At 40.9% G+C, this 15,105-nt stretch overlaps 1 protein-coding gene across 1 annotated transcript in view; it reads left to right on the top strand.

Moving 5' to 3' along the window:
- crhr1 (corticotropin releasing hormone receptor 1) overlaps window positions 1-15,105 on the top strand; it is a 180,975-nt gene that overhangs the window by 148,648 nt on the left and 17,222 nt on the right. Inside the window, exons 11-13 of the mRNA XM_071409798.1 lie at window positions 719-804; window positions 11,476-11,614; window positions 11,824-11,865. Coding sequence (XP_071265899.1) covers window positions 719-804; window positions 11,476-11,614; window positions 11,824-11,865 — 267 coding nt within the window. The remainder of the gene's footprint in view (window positions 1-718; window positions 805-11,475; window positions 11,615-11,823; window positions 11,866-15,105) is intronic.

Genomic DNA, 15,105 nt, shown 5'->3' with positions numbered 1-15,105 from the left:
GCCTTCCAACGCACACTCTCACGCACGTGCAGTAATACCATCATGTGAAGCTATTTGAACGGCGTGACACCTACTACACATATGCAGAACTGACTGGGTCAGTTGGAATGAATATGATATGTGCGGAATATGTATGAATCGTAAATGATTTGCAGCACGCTAAACTGTGACCGTTTTAGCTCAGCTTGACTCTCTTTACACATTTCCTCCTTAAGAAAGTTTAAATAGGCGACTGTTTTTCTCATGCCTTCTCCCTACATAACTCATCAGATACTCACACATAGCGTTGGAACATGTCCAAACCTTTTGACTGGTACTGTATGATATAACCAGCACGCTTCATGTAAAAAAAATGTTTTTATTTATTTTCCCTTAAAACCTCAGTAGTCAATCATTCTAAGACCTTGCTCTGAAGCATTAAATTGGCTTTTTTTTTACTCCTTGTTTAACATACATCAGTCAATATACTGTATCAGCCCATTATCAGCCTGAAATCTTGAAACCCTGTTACACTCATCTTTTCCCATTGACTGCAATGTACCGAGAGAAAGGTCAAGCCTGTGACACATCTTTTCTAATTTCCTGCAATGTATTGAGAAAAACGTCAACTCTGTGACAGTTATTTCCAGCACAGACAAAGCTTGTTTTATTAAATGTTTCTTTCTCATAACTTACCAATGTAAATCTTCCTACATTCTTATTTTCTCTCTGTTTTCAGATCAACTTTATATTCCTTTTCAACATTGTGAGAATCCTAATGACTAAGCTGAGAGCCTCCACAACCTCAGAGACAATACAGTACAGGTGAGCCAGGACCAGGGCCCCAAATGTCCCCCTATACCTATTACAGTGCATTACTTTTAACCAGGCCCCCATAGGTAATGCTCTACCTCCTTGGATTTCTTCACATTTTATTGTGTTGCAATGTGGAATTAAAATATATTTAATTGTTATCTACTCTATCTACATGTCAAAGTGGAAGAAAAAGTATGAATGAAAAATAAAATACAAATATAACTTGATTAGATAAGTATTTATGCCCCTGAGTCAATACATGTTACAAACACCTTTGGCAGCGGTTACAGCAGTGAGTCTTCTTGGGTAAGCGCTTTGTACACATGTATTGTACAATATTTGCCCATTGTTATTTCCAAAATTCTTCAAGCGCTGTCAAGCTGGTGAAGGTAGGAAACAACATCTCCACTTCGCTGAACCTCAACACTGGGGCGTCACAAGGGTGCGTGCTCAGCCCCCTCCTGTGCTCCCTGTTCACCCACGACTGTGTTGCCATGCACGCCTCCAACTCAATCATCAAGTTTGCAGACGACACTACAGTAGTGGGCTTGATTACCAACAACGACGAGACAGCCAACAGGGAGGAGGTGAGGGCACTCAGAGTGTGGTGTCAGGAAAACAACCTCTCACTCAATGTCAACAAATCAAAAGAGATGATTGTGGACTTCGGGAAACAGCAGAGGGAGGACCCCCCTATCCACATCGAAGGGACAGCAGTGGAGAAGGTGGAAAGTTTTAAGTTCCTCTGCGTACACATCACAGGCAAACTGAAATGGTCCACTCACACAGACAGGGTGGTGAAGAATGCGCAACAGCGCCTCTTCAACCTCAGGAGGCTGAAGAAATTTGGCTTGTCACCCAAAACCCTGACAAACATTTACAGATGCACAATCGAGAGCACCCTGTCGGGCTGGTACGGCTCTCCAGAGGGTGGTGCGGTCTGCACAACGCATCACCGGGGTCAAACTACCTGCCCTCCATGACACCTACAGCACCCGATGTCACAGAAAGGCCAAAAAGATCATCAAGGACATCAACCACCCGAGCCCATGCATGTGCACACCTCTACCATCCAGAAGGTGAGGTCAGTACAGCTGAATCAAAGCTGGGACAGAGAGACTGAAAAACAGCTTCTATCTCAAGGCCATCAGACTGCTAAACAGCAATCACTAACTCAGAGAGGCTGCTGCCTACATTGAGACCTAATAACTGGCCACTTTAATAAATTGATTACTAGTCACTTTATACAATGCCACTCTAAATAATGCCACTTTAATGATGTTTACATATCTTACATTACTCATATCACATGTATATACTGTATTCTATACCATCTATTGCACCTTGCCTATGTCGCTTGGCCATCGCTCATCCATATAATATATATATATTTTTTAAGGGGTGGATCAGCTTTAATATTGCGGATAGATTGTTTCTTCCATCAATGTAATTGTTTGCATCATTTTCAATCCCCCATATATTTTTGGGGTTAATATATATACCCATATACATACAGTTGAAGTCGGAAGTTACATACTCTTAGGTTGGAGTCATTAAAACTCGTTTTTCAACCACTCCACAAATGTCTTGTTAACAAACTATAGTTTTGGCCAGTCGGTTAGGACATCTACTTTGTGCATGACGCAATACATTTTTCCAACAATTGTTTACAGACAGATTAGTTCACTTATAATTCACAGTATCACAATTCGTGGGTCAGAAGTTTGACTGTACCTTTAAACAGTTTGAAAAATTCCAGAAAATGATGTCATGGCTTTAGAAGCTTCTGATAGGCTAATTGACATAATTTGAGTCAATTGGAGGTGTACCTGTGGATGTATTTCAAGGCCTACCTTCAAACTCAATGCCTCTTAGCTTTACATCATGGGAAAATCAAAAGAAATCAGTCTGGCACATCCTTGGGTTGCAATTTCAAAACTCTTGAAGGTATCACATTCATCTGTATATACAATAGTACGCAAGTATAAACACCATGGGACCACGCAGCCGTCATAACGCTCAGGAAGGAGACGCGTTCTGTCTCCTAGAGATGAATGTACTTTGGTGTGAAAAGTGAAAATCAATCCCAGAACAACAGCAAAGGACCTGGTGAAGATGCTGGAGGAAACAGGTACAAAAGTATCTATATCCACAGTAAAATGAGTCCTATATCGAAATAACCTGAAAGGCCGTTCAGCAAGGAAGAAGCCACTGCTCCAAAACCGCCATAAAAAAATCCAGACTACGGTTTGCAACTGCACATGGGGACAAAGATCATACTTTTTGGAGAAATGTCCTCTGGTCTGATGTAACAAAAATATAACCTTTTGGCCGTCGTTATGTTTGGAGGAAAAAGGGGGATGCTTGCCAGCCGAAGAACACCATCCCAACCGTGAAGCATGGGGGTGGCAGCATCATGTTGTGGGGGTGCTTTGCTGCAGGAGGGACTGGTGCACTTCACAAATATATGGCATCATGAGGGAGGAAAATTGTGGATATATTGACGCAACATCTCAAGAATTCAGTCAGAAAGTTATAGCTTGGTCGCAAATGGGTCTTCCAAATGGACAATGACTCCAAGCATACTTCCAAAGTTGTGGCAAAAAGGCTTAAGGACAAGAAAGTCAAGGTATCGGAGTGGCCATCACAAAGCCCTGACCTGAATCCTATAGAACATTTTTGGGCAGAACTGAAAAATCGTGTTTGTGCGAGGAGGCCTACATACCTGACTCAGTTACACCAGCTCTGTCAGGAGGAATTGGCCAAAATTCACCCAACTTATTGTGGGAAGCTTATGAGGCTACCCAAAACGTTTGACCCAAGCTAAACAATTTAAAGGCAATGCTACCAAATACTAATTGAGTGTATGTCAACTTCTGAACCACTGTGAATGTGATGAAATAAATAAAAGCTGAAATAAATAAATCTTTCTACTATTATTCTGACATTTCACAATCTTAAAATAAAGTGGTGATCCTAACTGACCTAAGACAGGGAATTTTTACTAGGATTAAATGTCAGGAAATGTGAAAAACTGAGTTTAAATGTATTTGGCTAAGGTGTATGTAAACTTCTGAGTTCAACTGTACATACATACATACCCATATATATACACATAAACATTCATACGTATACACATATATACATACATACACACATACATATACACACTTTCTTTTAGAATATAGCTTTATTATTCCCCGCATCCCCTACCACCAATTGGAGTAAATTAATAAACAATAACACTTAGGCTTCTACCTTAAGTTTATACATATTATACACATTTTACAGACAATCTATTTTACAATAGTTATATTTTGTTTGTTTTTAGTCCTTCCTCTATTTCTGATGTCCATGCAGTTTGATTTCTATTTGTAACTGTGCTATTTCACAACATTTCTGAACCTATATACATTTTACACACCCCATATGTTTTACATTGGTTATCTTGTTGTTATTAGTCCCCCCCTTCAGCTCCATTCAACCCGTCCCATCTATCTCTTAACACCATCCATTTTGGATTTGTATTTGCCATATATTTTTCAACTGTGCTGTGATGCTTCACAAAAGTACTGAACCTTTCTTTTTTCATAGCTTCTACAGATTGTAAATTAAATAACTTTTTTTGCTAAAATAATAATTATATTATTAATTGATTGACTATGACTTTTCAAATCACCCATTATTGCTATCTGCAGCGTTAGTTCTAGGTAAATGTAGGCAATTCTTCATCCATTCCTGGACCTGTGACCAAAAACGAGCTACATATGGACAATACCAAAATTTGCTTTCTTATTAGGATCCCCATTAGCTGTTGCAAAAGCAGCAGCTACTCTTCCTGGGGTCAACACAAAACATGAAACATAATACAGAAGGACATCATACAGAACATCATTAGACAAGAACAGCTCAAGGACAGAACTACATAAAAAAAAATTAAAAGGCACACGTAGCCTACATATCAATGCATACACACAAACTATCTAGGTCAAATAGGGGAGAGGCATTGTGCAGCGAGGTGTTGCTTTATCAGTTTAAAAAAAAACAGGTTTGCTGTTTATGTGAACAATATGAGATGGAAGGAAGCTCCATGCATTAAGAGCTCTACATAATACTGTACACTTTCTTGAATTTGTTCTGGATTTGGTGACTGTGAAAAGACCCCTGGTGGCATGTCTGGTGGGATAAGTGTGTGTGTCAGAGCTGTGTGTAGGTTAACTATGCAAACAATTTGGGATTTTCAACATATTAATGTTTCTTATAAAAGGAAGAAGTGATGCAGTCAGTCTCTCCTAAACTCTTAGCCAAGAGTAGCATTTATATCAGCCCTATGATTACAATTAAGAGCTAAATGTGCCGCTCTGTTCTTGGCCAGCTGCAGCTTAACTAGGTATTTACTTGCAGCACTGGACCACACGACTGGACAATAATCAAGATTAGACAAAACTAGAGCCTGCAGAACTTGCTGCTTTTTGGATGTGGTGTGAAAAAAGCAGAGCATCTCTTTATTACGGCTAGACCTCTCCCCATCTTTGCAACCATGGAATATATATGTTTTGACCATGACAGTTTACAATCTAAGGTAATGCCAAGTAATTAGTCTCCTCAACTTGTTCAACAGCCACACCATTCATTACCAGATTCAGCTGAGGTCTTGCACTTAAGGAATGATTTGTACAAAATACAATGCTCTTAGATATAAAGATGTTCAGGACCAGTTTATTACTGGCCACCCATTTCAAAACAGACTGCAACTCTTTGTTAAGGGTTTCAGTGACTTCATTGGCTGTGGTTCCTGGTGCGTATATGGTTGAATCATCAGCATACATGGACACACATGCTTTGTTTAATGCCAGTGGCAGGTCATTGGTAAAAATAGAAACGAGTAGAGGGCCTAGAGAGCTGCCCTGCGGTACACCACACTTTACATGTTTGACATTAGAGAAGCTTTCATTAAAGAAAGCTCTTTGAGTTCTATTAGATAGATAGCTCTGAATCCACGATATGGCAGAGTCCCACCCTTCAGCTCCATTCAACCCCTCCCATCTATCTCTTAATTAACACCATCCATTTTGAATTTCTATTTGCCATATATTTTTCAACTGTGCTGTGATGCTTTTTCAACTGTGCTGTGATGTTTTAAACAACAGATTATGGTCAATAATATCAAAGACTGCACTGAAATCTAACAGAACAGCTCCCTCAATCTTCTTATTATCATTTTATTTCAACCAATCATCAGTCATTTGTCAGTGCAGTACATGGTGAGTGCCCTTCTCTATAAGTATGCTGAACGTCTCTTGTTAACTTGTTTACAGAGAAATAGCATTGTATTTGGTCAAACACCATTTTTTCCAACAGTTTGCTAAGAGCTGGCAGCAAGCTTATAGGTCTGCTGTTAGAACCAGTAAAGGCCGATTTACCACTCTTGGGTAGCGGAATTACTTTGGCTTCCCTCCAGGCCTGATGACAAAGACTTTCCTCTAGGCTCAGATTAAAAATATGACAGATAGGAGTGGCTATAGCGTCAGCTACCATCCTCGGGAGCTTTCCATCTAAATTGTCAATGCCAGGAGGTTTGTCATTATTGATCGTTAACAATTATTTTTCCACCTCTCCCACACTAACTTTACAAAATTAAAACTTCCACTGCATTTCTTTCATTATTAGTTTTTTATGCATGAATATAATTGCTCACTGTTTGTCGTGGGCATTTCCTGCCTAAGTTTGCCCACTTTGCCAATGAAATAATCATTAAAATAATTGCCAACATCAAATGGTTTTGAGATGAATAAGCCATCTGATTCGATGAAAGATGGAGTTGAATTTGTCTTTCTACCCATAATTTCATTTAAAGTACTCCAAAGTTTTTTTTCTTCCATCATTCTATATATATATCATATTTTGGCTTCATAATTAAGTTTTTTTTCTTTTTGTTGAGTTTAGTTACAGAATTTCTCAATTTTCAGTAAGTAAGCCAGTCAGATGTACAGCCAGACTTATTAGCCACTCCTTTTGCCCCATCTCTTTCAACCATACAGTTTTTAAATTCCTCATCAACCCATGGAGCCTTAACATTTCTAACAGTCAGTTTCTTAACTGTTGCATATTTATCAATAATTGGAATAAGCAATTTCATAAATTCATCAAGTGCAGCGTCTGGATGCACCTCAGTAATCACATCAGACCAACAAATATTTTTAACATCATCAAATAAGAGTCACAGCACAATCTTTTGTATGATCTCTTATATACAATTTTAGGTCCAGTTGTTGGAACTTTGGCTTTTCCTGGGTATAGCCACTATATTGTGATCACTGTATCCAATGGGCAAGGATGTAGCTATAGAACAAAGTTCTACAGCATTAATAAAAATGTGATCGATACATGTGGATGATCTTGTTCCTGTAGTGTTTGTAAACACCCTGGTAGGTTGATTAATAACCTGCACCAGATTACAGGCACTGGTTACAGTAAGAAGCTTCCTCTTCAGCGGACAGCTTGATGAAAACCAGTCAATACTCAGGTCCCCAAGAAAGTAGACCTCTCTGTTTACATCACATACACTATCGAGCATTTCACACATATGATTTAGATACTGACTGTTAGCACTTGGTGGCCTATAGCAACACCACGAAAGAAAAGGCTTTAGATGTGCCAAGTGAATCTGCAACCACAACACTTCAATAACACTCGACATAAGATCTTCTCTAAGCATTACAGGGATATGGCACTGAATATATACAGCAACTCCTCCCCCATAAGCATTTCTGTCTCTTCTATAGATGTTATGTCCTTGTATTGCTTCTGCTGTATCATCAAATGAGTTATCTAGGTGAGTCTCAGAAATGGCTAATATATGAATGTTATCTGATGTTGATTTCATCAACCTTTTTTCTAAGGCTACATATATTAATATGGGCTATTTTCAGCCCTTTCCTGGGAAGCTTATCAGAGATAGACATAATATTGAAAAGAGCAGACAAAGTAAGATAAAAAAAATATATATACATTCAGCAGTCCATGAATCAATTGGTGTGTGTGTGTGCGCTGCGGGGTTGAGGCTACGAACCCATAGGCTTGGCTCTCTCATCCCTTGCAGGCTTCTGGGAGGGAGGGAGGGTGGACAATGAGCCTGTCGTAGCAGATGTACGCAATATACCCCTGCGCTCTGGCAGCTTTCATGGTTGGGATCAGTTCTTTTCTCTTCTGGTGCACAGCTTCAGGATAGTCCTTGTTGAGGAAGATATACGTTCCTCTCAAGTTCTTGGCTCTTTCCAGAACAGCTACCTTGTTCTTGAACCTCAGGAACTTGACCACTATCGGCCTGGACCTATCACCTGGGCCGGTGGTGGGTTTTCCAGTCCTGTGGGCACGCTCCACCTTAATCTTCCTGTGGTCCATCTTCAATTTCTCAGAGATCATTTCCCTCACTTTGTCCTCAGACTCCATCCAGGTCTCATGTGGAGTTCTGCAATTCCGTCAACAACCATGTTGTTTCGCCTTGATTGTCCCTCGAGATAGTCTGATTTATCTGTAATTGTTATCATGGATTCACACACAAACTGATGTCCTCTCTCAATGACTTACAGATTGCTGTCATCTTGCCGTTCTCCTGTTTCAACTCGTCGAGCTGACCCTGGGAGAACTGCAAACTGTTCTTCAGGTCCTGGACCTCTCTGGTCAGGTCGTCCATTCTTTTGTTAGTAGAATCCACAAGTATTTGGAAAAAACACTTGAAACTATTTTATTGTTGTTGTAACAACTGCTTATAGGTTTAAAAGATCCTTCACGTGTGATAGAGAGACACCACTGTCCTCAACGGTACTCCCGCCGGCTTTGGTCTTTGTCATGGTAGCTAGCAACATATGTTAGGCTGTTACTCCTCGCAGTTCCAGACAGGGCAGGTCACGGGGAAAATTGAAAACAACAAACAGCAGGGATCTAGCCAGCCTCAAACCCGGGACAATCTGCGGTCCCAGGCACAATGGCTAACTGCGTCGCGGGCTGCGTTTAAGAACACCTCGCTAGCTTGATATCCAGCTAGCTAGGCTAGCTGCGATGCCAAATAGCTCCTCAGACCCGTCCTTGGTCGGCAGGATCACTGGAAAGATACAAGCAGTCCCAGCAACTGAAGCCAACTGCGTCCCGGGATCCAACATAAGAAGCTAGGTAGCTACCAAGATCTTTCCAATATACTTTTAAACAACAAAATTTCCAAACAAACAAAACCGAGCTCTTCCTCGTTCCGTGTACAACAGGAATATATGATCTAATGACTCTACCTCCTCGCATGCATGTTTTGTATATTTGAATTCTTTTCACTCTGTCATTTAGGTAATTATTGTGGAGTCGCTACAATGTTGTTGATCCATCCTCCGTTTTCTCCCATCACAGCCATTGAACTCTGTAGCTGTTTTAACATCACCAATGGCCTCATGGTGACATCCCTTAGCAGTTTCCTTCCTGTCCTGCAGCTCAGTGCAGAAGGACGACTGCATCTTTGATGTGTCTGGGAGGTTTAATACATCATCCACAGCACAATTATTAACGTGACCATGCTTAAGGATATATTGAATATGTGATTTGTTATTGTTACCCATTTACCAATCACTGCCCTTATTTATGAGGCTTTTGAAAAGCTCCCTGGTCTTTGTAGTTGAATATGTGCTTGAAATGTAATACTTGACTCGGGGACATTACAGATGCTGAATGTATGGGGGACAGAGGAAGGGGTAGTCATAAAAAATCATGTCAACCCCTATTTGTCAAGCTAAATTTTACTTCTGAACTTATTTAGGCTTGCCTTTAAAAAAGGGGCTGAATGCTTATGCAACGACTATATTTTAATGATTACATCTTTATTCACTTGTAAATATTTGTCGAATTTTCTGATCAATGACAAAAAAGTACAATTAAATCTCTTTCAATCCACGTTTGTAACACAACAAAATGTGAAAAAAGTCTTAAAAGTCCTAGACTTTCTATAGGCACTGTAGGGATTAGGGTGCCATTTGGGATGCTTCCAGGGTCAGCTGAGCCAGCCCCAGCTGTAAAGTAGACATCAATGGGCTGTTAATTAATACACGCCCAGGAAACATCAATGGCCTCGTTGGAAGAAACCTAATGATCGATACCTGTCTGGTTGAATTGTAATAATTGATTTTTGTGTGGAACCAGGTGGGGTGGGAGAGTGTGTGTGCGTGTGTGTTCCGCGTGTGTGCGTGCCCATGCCCGTGCCTGTGTGTAGCTGTATCTTCAGAAACCCTCACACCCTTCACAGCTACTGTAACCAGCTAACACAACACACCATGCTGACTATTCACAAGCCGTAATCATTTTCACACCTTTTTTATTGGTACAGTAAAATCTGACAGTTTGACTGATTCCTTGGATAATGAAACCTGAGTGGCAGACGCTGCATGGGGTCACCTGACTGGAAAGTAGCCAAGCCAATATCCCTCGCTCATTATTGTAATTTAATGGAGTCATTTGTCAATCAAACTTCTTATTGAGCAAATTCAATTTGGCTTCACTAATGTGATTATAAAGGCTACGTTCGTTACCCTTCAGCCAGCTTTTAGCCTGCGTCCCAAGTGGCACCTTATTATCTATACAGTGCGCTACTTTTAACCAGGGCCGGGCCTGGTCAAAGTAGTGCACTATGTAGGGAACAGGGTGCCATTTTCTGCGTCTCGCGCCATTGAGCCTCAGCTAGTGCTCCTCTATTGGACTGCTGGTCAGCACTTCACTTGTGATTAATAATATGCTGAAGGATGAGAGGCCAGTATGATCTAGTACATGACCTAGTCCTCATACATTAACCCCTTGGTGGGCCGTATAGCTGATATGCACCACAGCAATGCACTTCCACTGGGAAATGGATGAATTGAAAGAATGTGTCTGTGTCACATTACTTTAGGCCATGTCAGAAATTGAAATTGAGCATTCATTTTGTGCTCAATTTGGGTCAGTGTAGACGAGAGGGCAGTGCGGCGAAATGCTAGCTCTGACAGCGCTGGGTAACATTTTCAGCAGCTGACATCGGGGGTCTCTCTGCATGGAGGTGATGGGCACAGCTGCCACACTCATTCACGGGTGTAAGAGCGCCATGGGGCGGCCGAGGATGACACATACGCGCACAGGCATTCACATGGCATAAATGGCACACACACAAACACGGACACAAACACACACACCGCACACACAGAAACAAACACACAGCCACTGACTCATCATAGAAAGTTTAAGAACATAAATATATTAACAGAGCAATTCAATTTGGAGTTTTGTCTACCTGTTATAGTGCTGTAAGGACTGTGAACTGGAAACTGCTGCCATGGTTTGAATATGTAACCCCACACCCAGTGTGGAATCAAAGTATTGTAGGAACTTGACAAACATTATCACTACCCTTAAAGGTATGTCGACACCATAAATCCAAACTACACACGACAGAATTGTGAGTGCTCTCATGAACCATATAATCACAGAACAGGAGAAAAAAGACTTGGCAGCCATTAGCAAATTAGTATTGGCCCACTAGTTGTCTGGCAGGTCTATTTTAGGCATCTATTTGTGTCGTTAGTATGGCTCTGTGTCTGTGTCTAATTGACTCTCTAGTTGGCGGCCAGGTCTTTATTTAATAATATGACTCTTGTGTTACTGTGTGTCCATCAGGAAAGCGGTGAAGGCCACTCTGGTGCTGCTGCCTCTCCTGGGCATCACCTACATGCTATTTTTCGTCAACCCGGGAGGGGAGGATGAGGTCGCCCAAATAGTCTTCATCTACTTCAACTCCATCCTGGAGTCTTTTCAGGTATGCCCAGGCCAAATGAAAAGTGTTATAGAGGGTTTGAGAACTTGTTTGACGCTGTAAACATTCTGAAGCATATAACGTGTCACAAAAAATGTATGTAGGCTACAGTACAATGTAGTGCTGCTCGCACTGTTCATCTTATCTTCAATGTTAAACACTCTTTCTCTCTCCTCCCCCTCTCCATCTTTCCCTCTGTCTCTGTCCTCCAGGGCTTTTTCGTGTCAGTGTTTTATTGCTTCCTGAACAGCGAGGTAAGCAGATTCATGTTTGTCCCATGATTCCCCCACCGCTCACACTGTACCCGTAATGAGTTTTTCTTTTCTATCCCTCCCTCCAACCCTCCTCTCATTCCTCCCAGGACTATTGAAAACATGTCCACTTGGCATCATTTCATGCAGAGCTAAAAATGTCCTCAAAAATGTATTGTGTCGTCTAAAATGCAAGCCAAGCAGCAGGGTTACCTTGGACATTCAGATTTCCTCCACTGGACAGCAGAATTAATAGGATCACAGTGAGCTTCACCCTGGCCCAACACATATATACACACCCCATGTCAGAGGCTGCATGGTGCCATGGTCGAAGGTAGTGCACTATATAAGGAATAGGATGCCTAAATGGATTTGTCATAAAATATTAACCGGTGAGAAACTTAAATCTGTCTGGAGTTACAAAAGATTGCTTGCCCTAAAACCTGAAAAACCCTTGGGAGAGCTGTGAAAGTACCCTTGCTACACAGCTTGATGTAAACATTGCAGTTACCTCCTCAGGTATCCCATTCTCCCTGGAGCAATCTGTCTCAACAGGAGACTATCCGGGTCATGTCTCCTGGATAACTGATCCGTGTATTTTGGTTTATAAATGCATTTATTTTACCTCAATATTACAAGGAGAGTCAGGAAGGATGAAGTGAAGCCTACACACTAACGCTGAAAAGAGATCAATGTACAGTATGTTAGCATGACGCCACTTAGTGTGGCAGATATCTCCCACTGAGGTGCAGTTACTTAGGGCAAAAGTGGCCACTCAATAGACGTGTGCTGGCAGTATGCTTAGCTAATCAACCTCTGTTTCTCCTTTCGGCTCGCTAATGTCGAGCAGCCGCTAATTCGTTGCTCTTGATGGAATCATGGGACTACATCCAAAGGACAAATGGTGGAGTTCGGCGGTTGTTCAAATGTTATCATGAACCATCAGCGATCTGTGAAGCAAAGCCAGAGAGGACCGATATTGTTTTTTTTCAGCTTTTTTTCACTATTTACAACATAGGGAGAACCAGAGTAGTACTAACTTCAGACACACAGGTAAATGTTATTAACTAGCCTTCTCTACTCAGATATTCTAGAAGAAGTGCCATTACTCAAGCAGTAGGAAAGAGAGTAGAAAGAGGTTCCGCTTTTTCTGTACCAGTCAGCCGCGGCCAACTTCAATCTAATACAGCTCTCCTTCACACTTACACAGTGCAAGCTCGGCTAATGACCTAACTGATATTAACGCTAACCAACTGCACTGAAATCATGATGAGCAGCAGGGTTTAACCTTCTCTCTTCTCCAGAATCTTCTTTTAATAACTCCTATGCTGCTGGGAGACCCCTTGAAGCAATACACACAACCCTGACTCTAATGACAGACTTAAAGCATGCTGCAAGGGGAAAACCTAGCCTAGCCAAAACAAAGATTCACTAACCTTGTGCTAACCTCACTAGCAGGGAGAAAATGCTCTTTAAATTGGATCTGCTGGGTATCTACGCGTGTAGTCCTGAGTAAAAACTCCTGTGTGAAAAGACTGAGAAATACCTGGGTTGTGGTGGTAGTTATGGTGTATTTGTTCAATATTCCAGAGTCCGGACGGAGTCTTTTTGTAGTGTGTTTTAAAGCCACTGGACCCCACAAGCTGATAAACGTATTGAATGTCATGACATGTATTGAATCCCATGATAATCAAGTGGTGGTCAGAGTAAAACGTTCTCAGAACCTCCCTGCAACCTAAAAATAAACGTCCCCAGAACATGCAAACTTTTTTTTTTTCAAGTTCAGTTTTACCGGTCTGTAAACATATGACTTTGTTCCCACAACCAGTTTGAAACTAAAAACATATTTTCCTACAACACATGATTCCACATGTGAAAGGTTATGTGATCGCATGTGAAAATTCACGGGAAATATCATCAAGTGTTCTAAAACTAAATGCGAAATATCATCACGTGAAGTGTTCCAAACCCGTATTGTTTCACAGGATTTCACATGTGATCATTTATGAAAATCCACGTGAAGTGTTCCAAAACTAAATGGAAATGTCACATTTGAAATCCTGTGATTTTCCATGTGAAATCATGTGGTTTTTCAAACCTTAATTTCTCTGGCGACTCCTTAGCCTTACACAATTGCCTTCGCTATTTTGAAATGTTAATGATTTGACACTCATGGCAGGCTGTGTATAAGATTGTCAAACCTGTCAGGACAATAGGCCAGTTTAATTTTCACACCCACCCACGCACAAGAAAAAGAGCAGGCCAAACTCCCATCCTAGCCTATACTACAGTAATCACCTCCAACCTTATGGAAATAAATGTGAAACTCATATTTGAGTAGATCTGGCATTCACCTACAATAACCTGTGAATAATTATAGTGTAGTGCAAAACGGTACACCAATCAACATACTGTTATTGGACTAACACAGGGTTCTTAAACCTTTTCAGCCTGGGACCCATATGAGAAATTATGTTTTCCTGGATCCCAAGCTTATGAAAATATGCAACTATACATACAGTTGAAGTCGAAAGTTTACATACACTTAGATTGGAGTCATTAAATCTTGTTTTTCAACCACTCCACAAATCTCTTCTTAACAAACTATAGTTTTGCAAGTCGGTTAAGACATCTACTTTGTACATGACACAATTCATTTTTTCAACAAATGTTTACAGACAGATTATTTCACTGTATCACAATTCCAGTGTGTCAGAAGTTTACATAAACTAAGTTGACTGTGTCTTTAAACAGCTTGGAAAATTCCAGAAAATTATGTCATTGCTTTAGAAGCTTCTGATAGTCTGAATGACAACATTTGAGGCAATTGGAGGTGTACCTGTGGATGTATTTCAAGGCCTACCTTCAAACTCAGTGCCTCTTTGCTTGACATCATGAGAAAATCAAAAGAAATCAGCCAACACCTCAGAAAAAAATTGTAGGCCTCCACAAGTCTGATTCATCCTTGGGAGAAATTTCCAAACGCTTGAAGGTACCACGTTCATCTGTACAAACAATAGTACGCAAGTATAAACACCATGGGACCACGCAGCCATCATACAGCTCAGGAAGGAGACGAGTTCTGTCTCCTAGAGATGAACGTACTTTGGTGCAAAAAGTGCAAATCAATCCCAGAACAACAGCAAAGGACCTTGTGAAGATGCTGGAGGAAACAGGTACAAAAGTATTTATATCCACAGTAAAACAAGTCCTATATCGACATAACCTGAAAGGCTGCTCAGC

Source organism: Salvelinus alpinus, chromosome 1 (genome assembly GCF_045679555.1).
Source record: "Salvelinus alpinus chromosome 1, SLU_Salpinus.1, whole genome shotgun sequence".
Lineage (NCBI taxonomy): Eukaryota > Metazoa > Chordata > Actinopteri > Salmoniformes > Salmonidae > Salvelinus > Salvelinus alpinus.
This window is presented reverse-complemented; position numbering and strand designations above follow the sequence as displayed.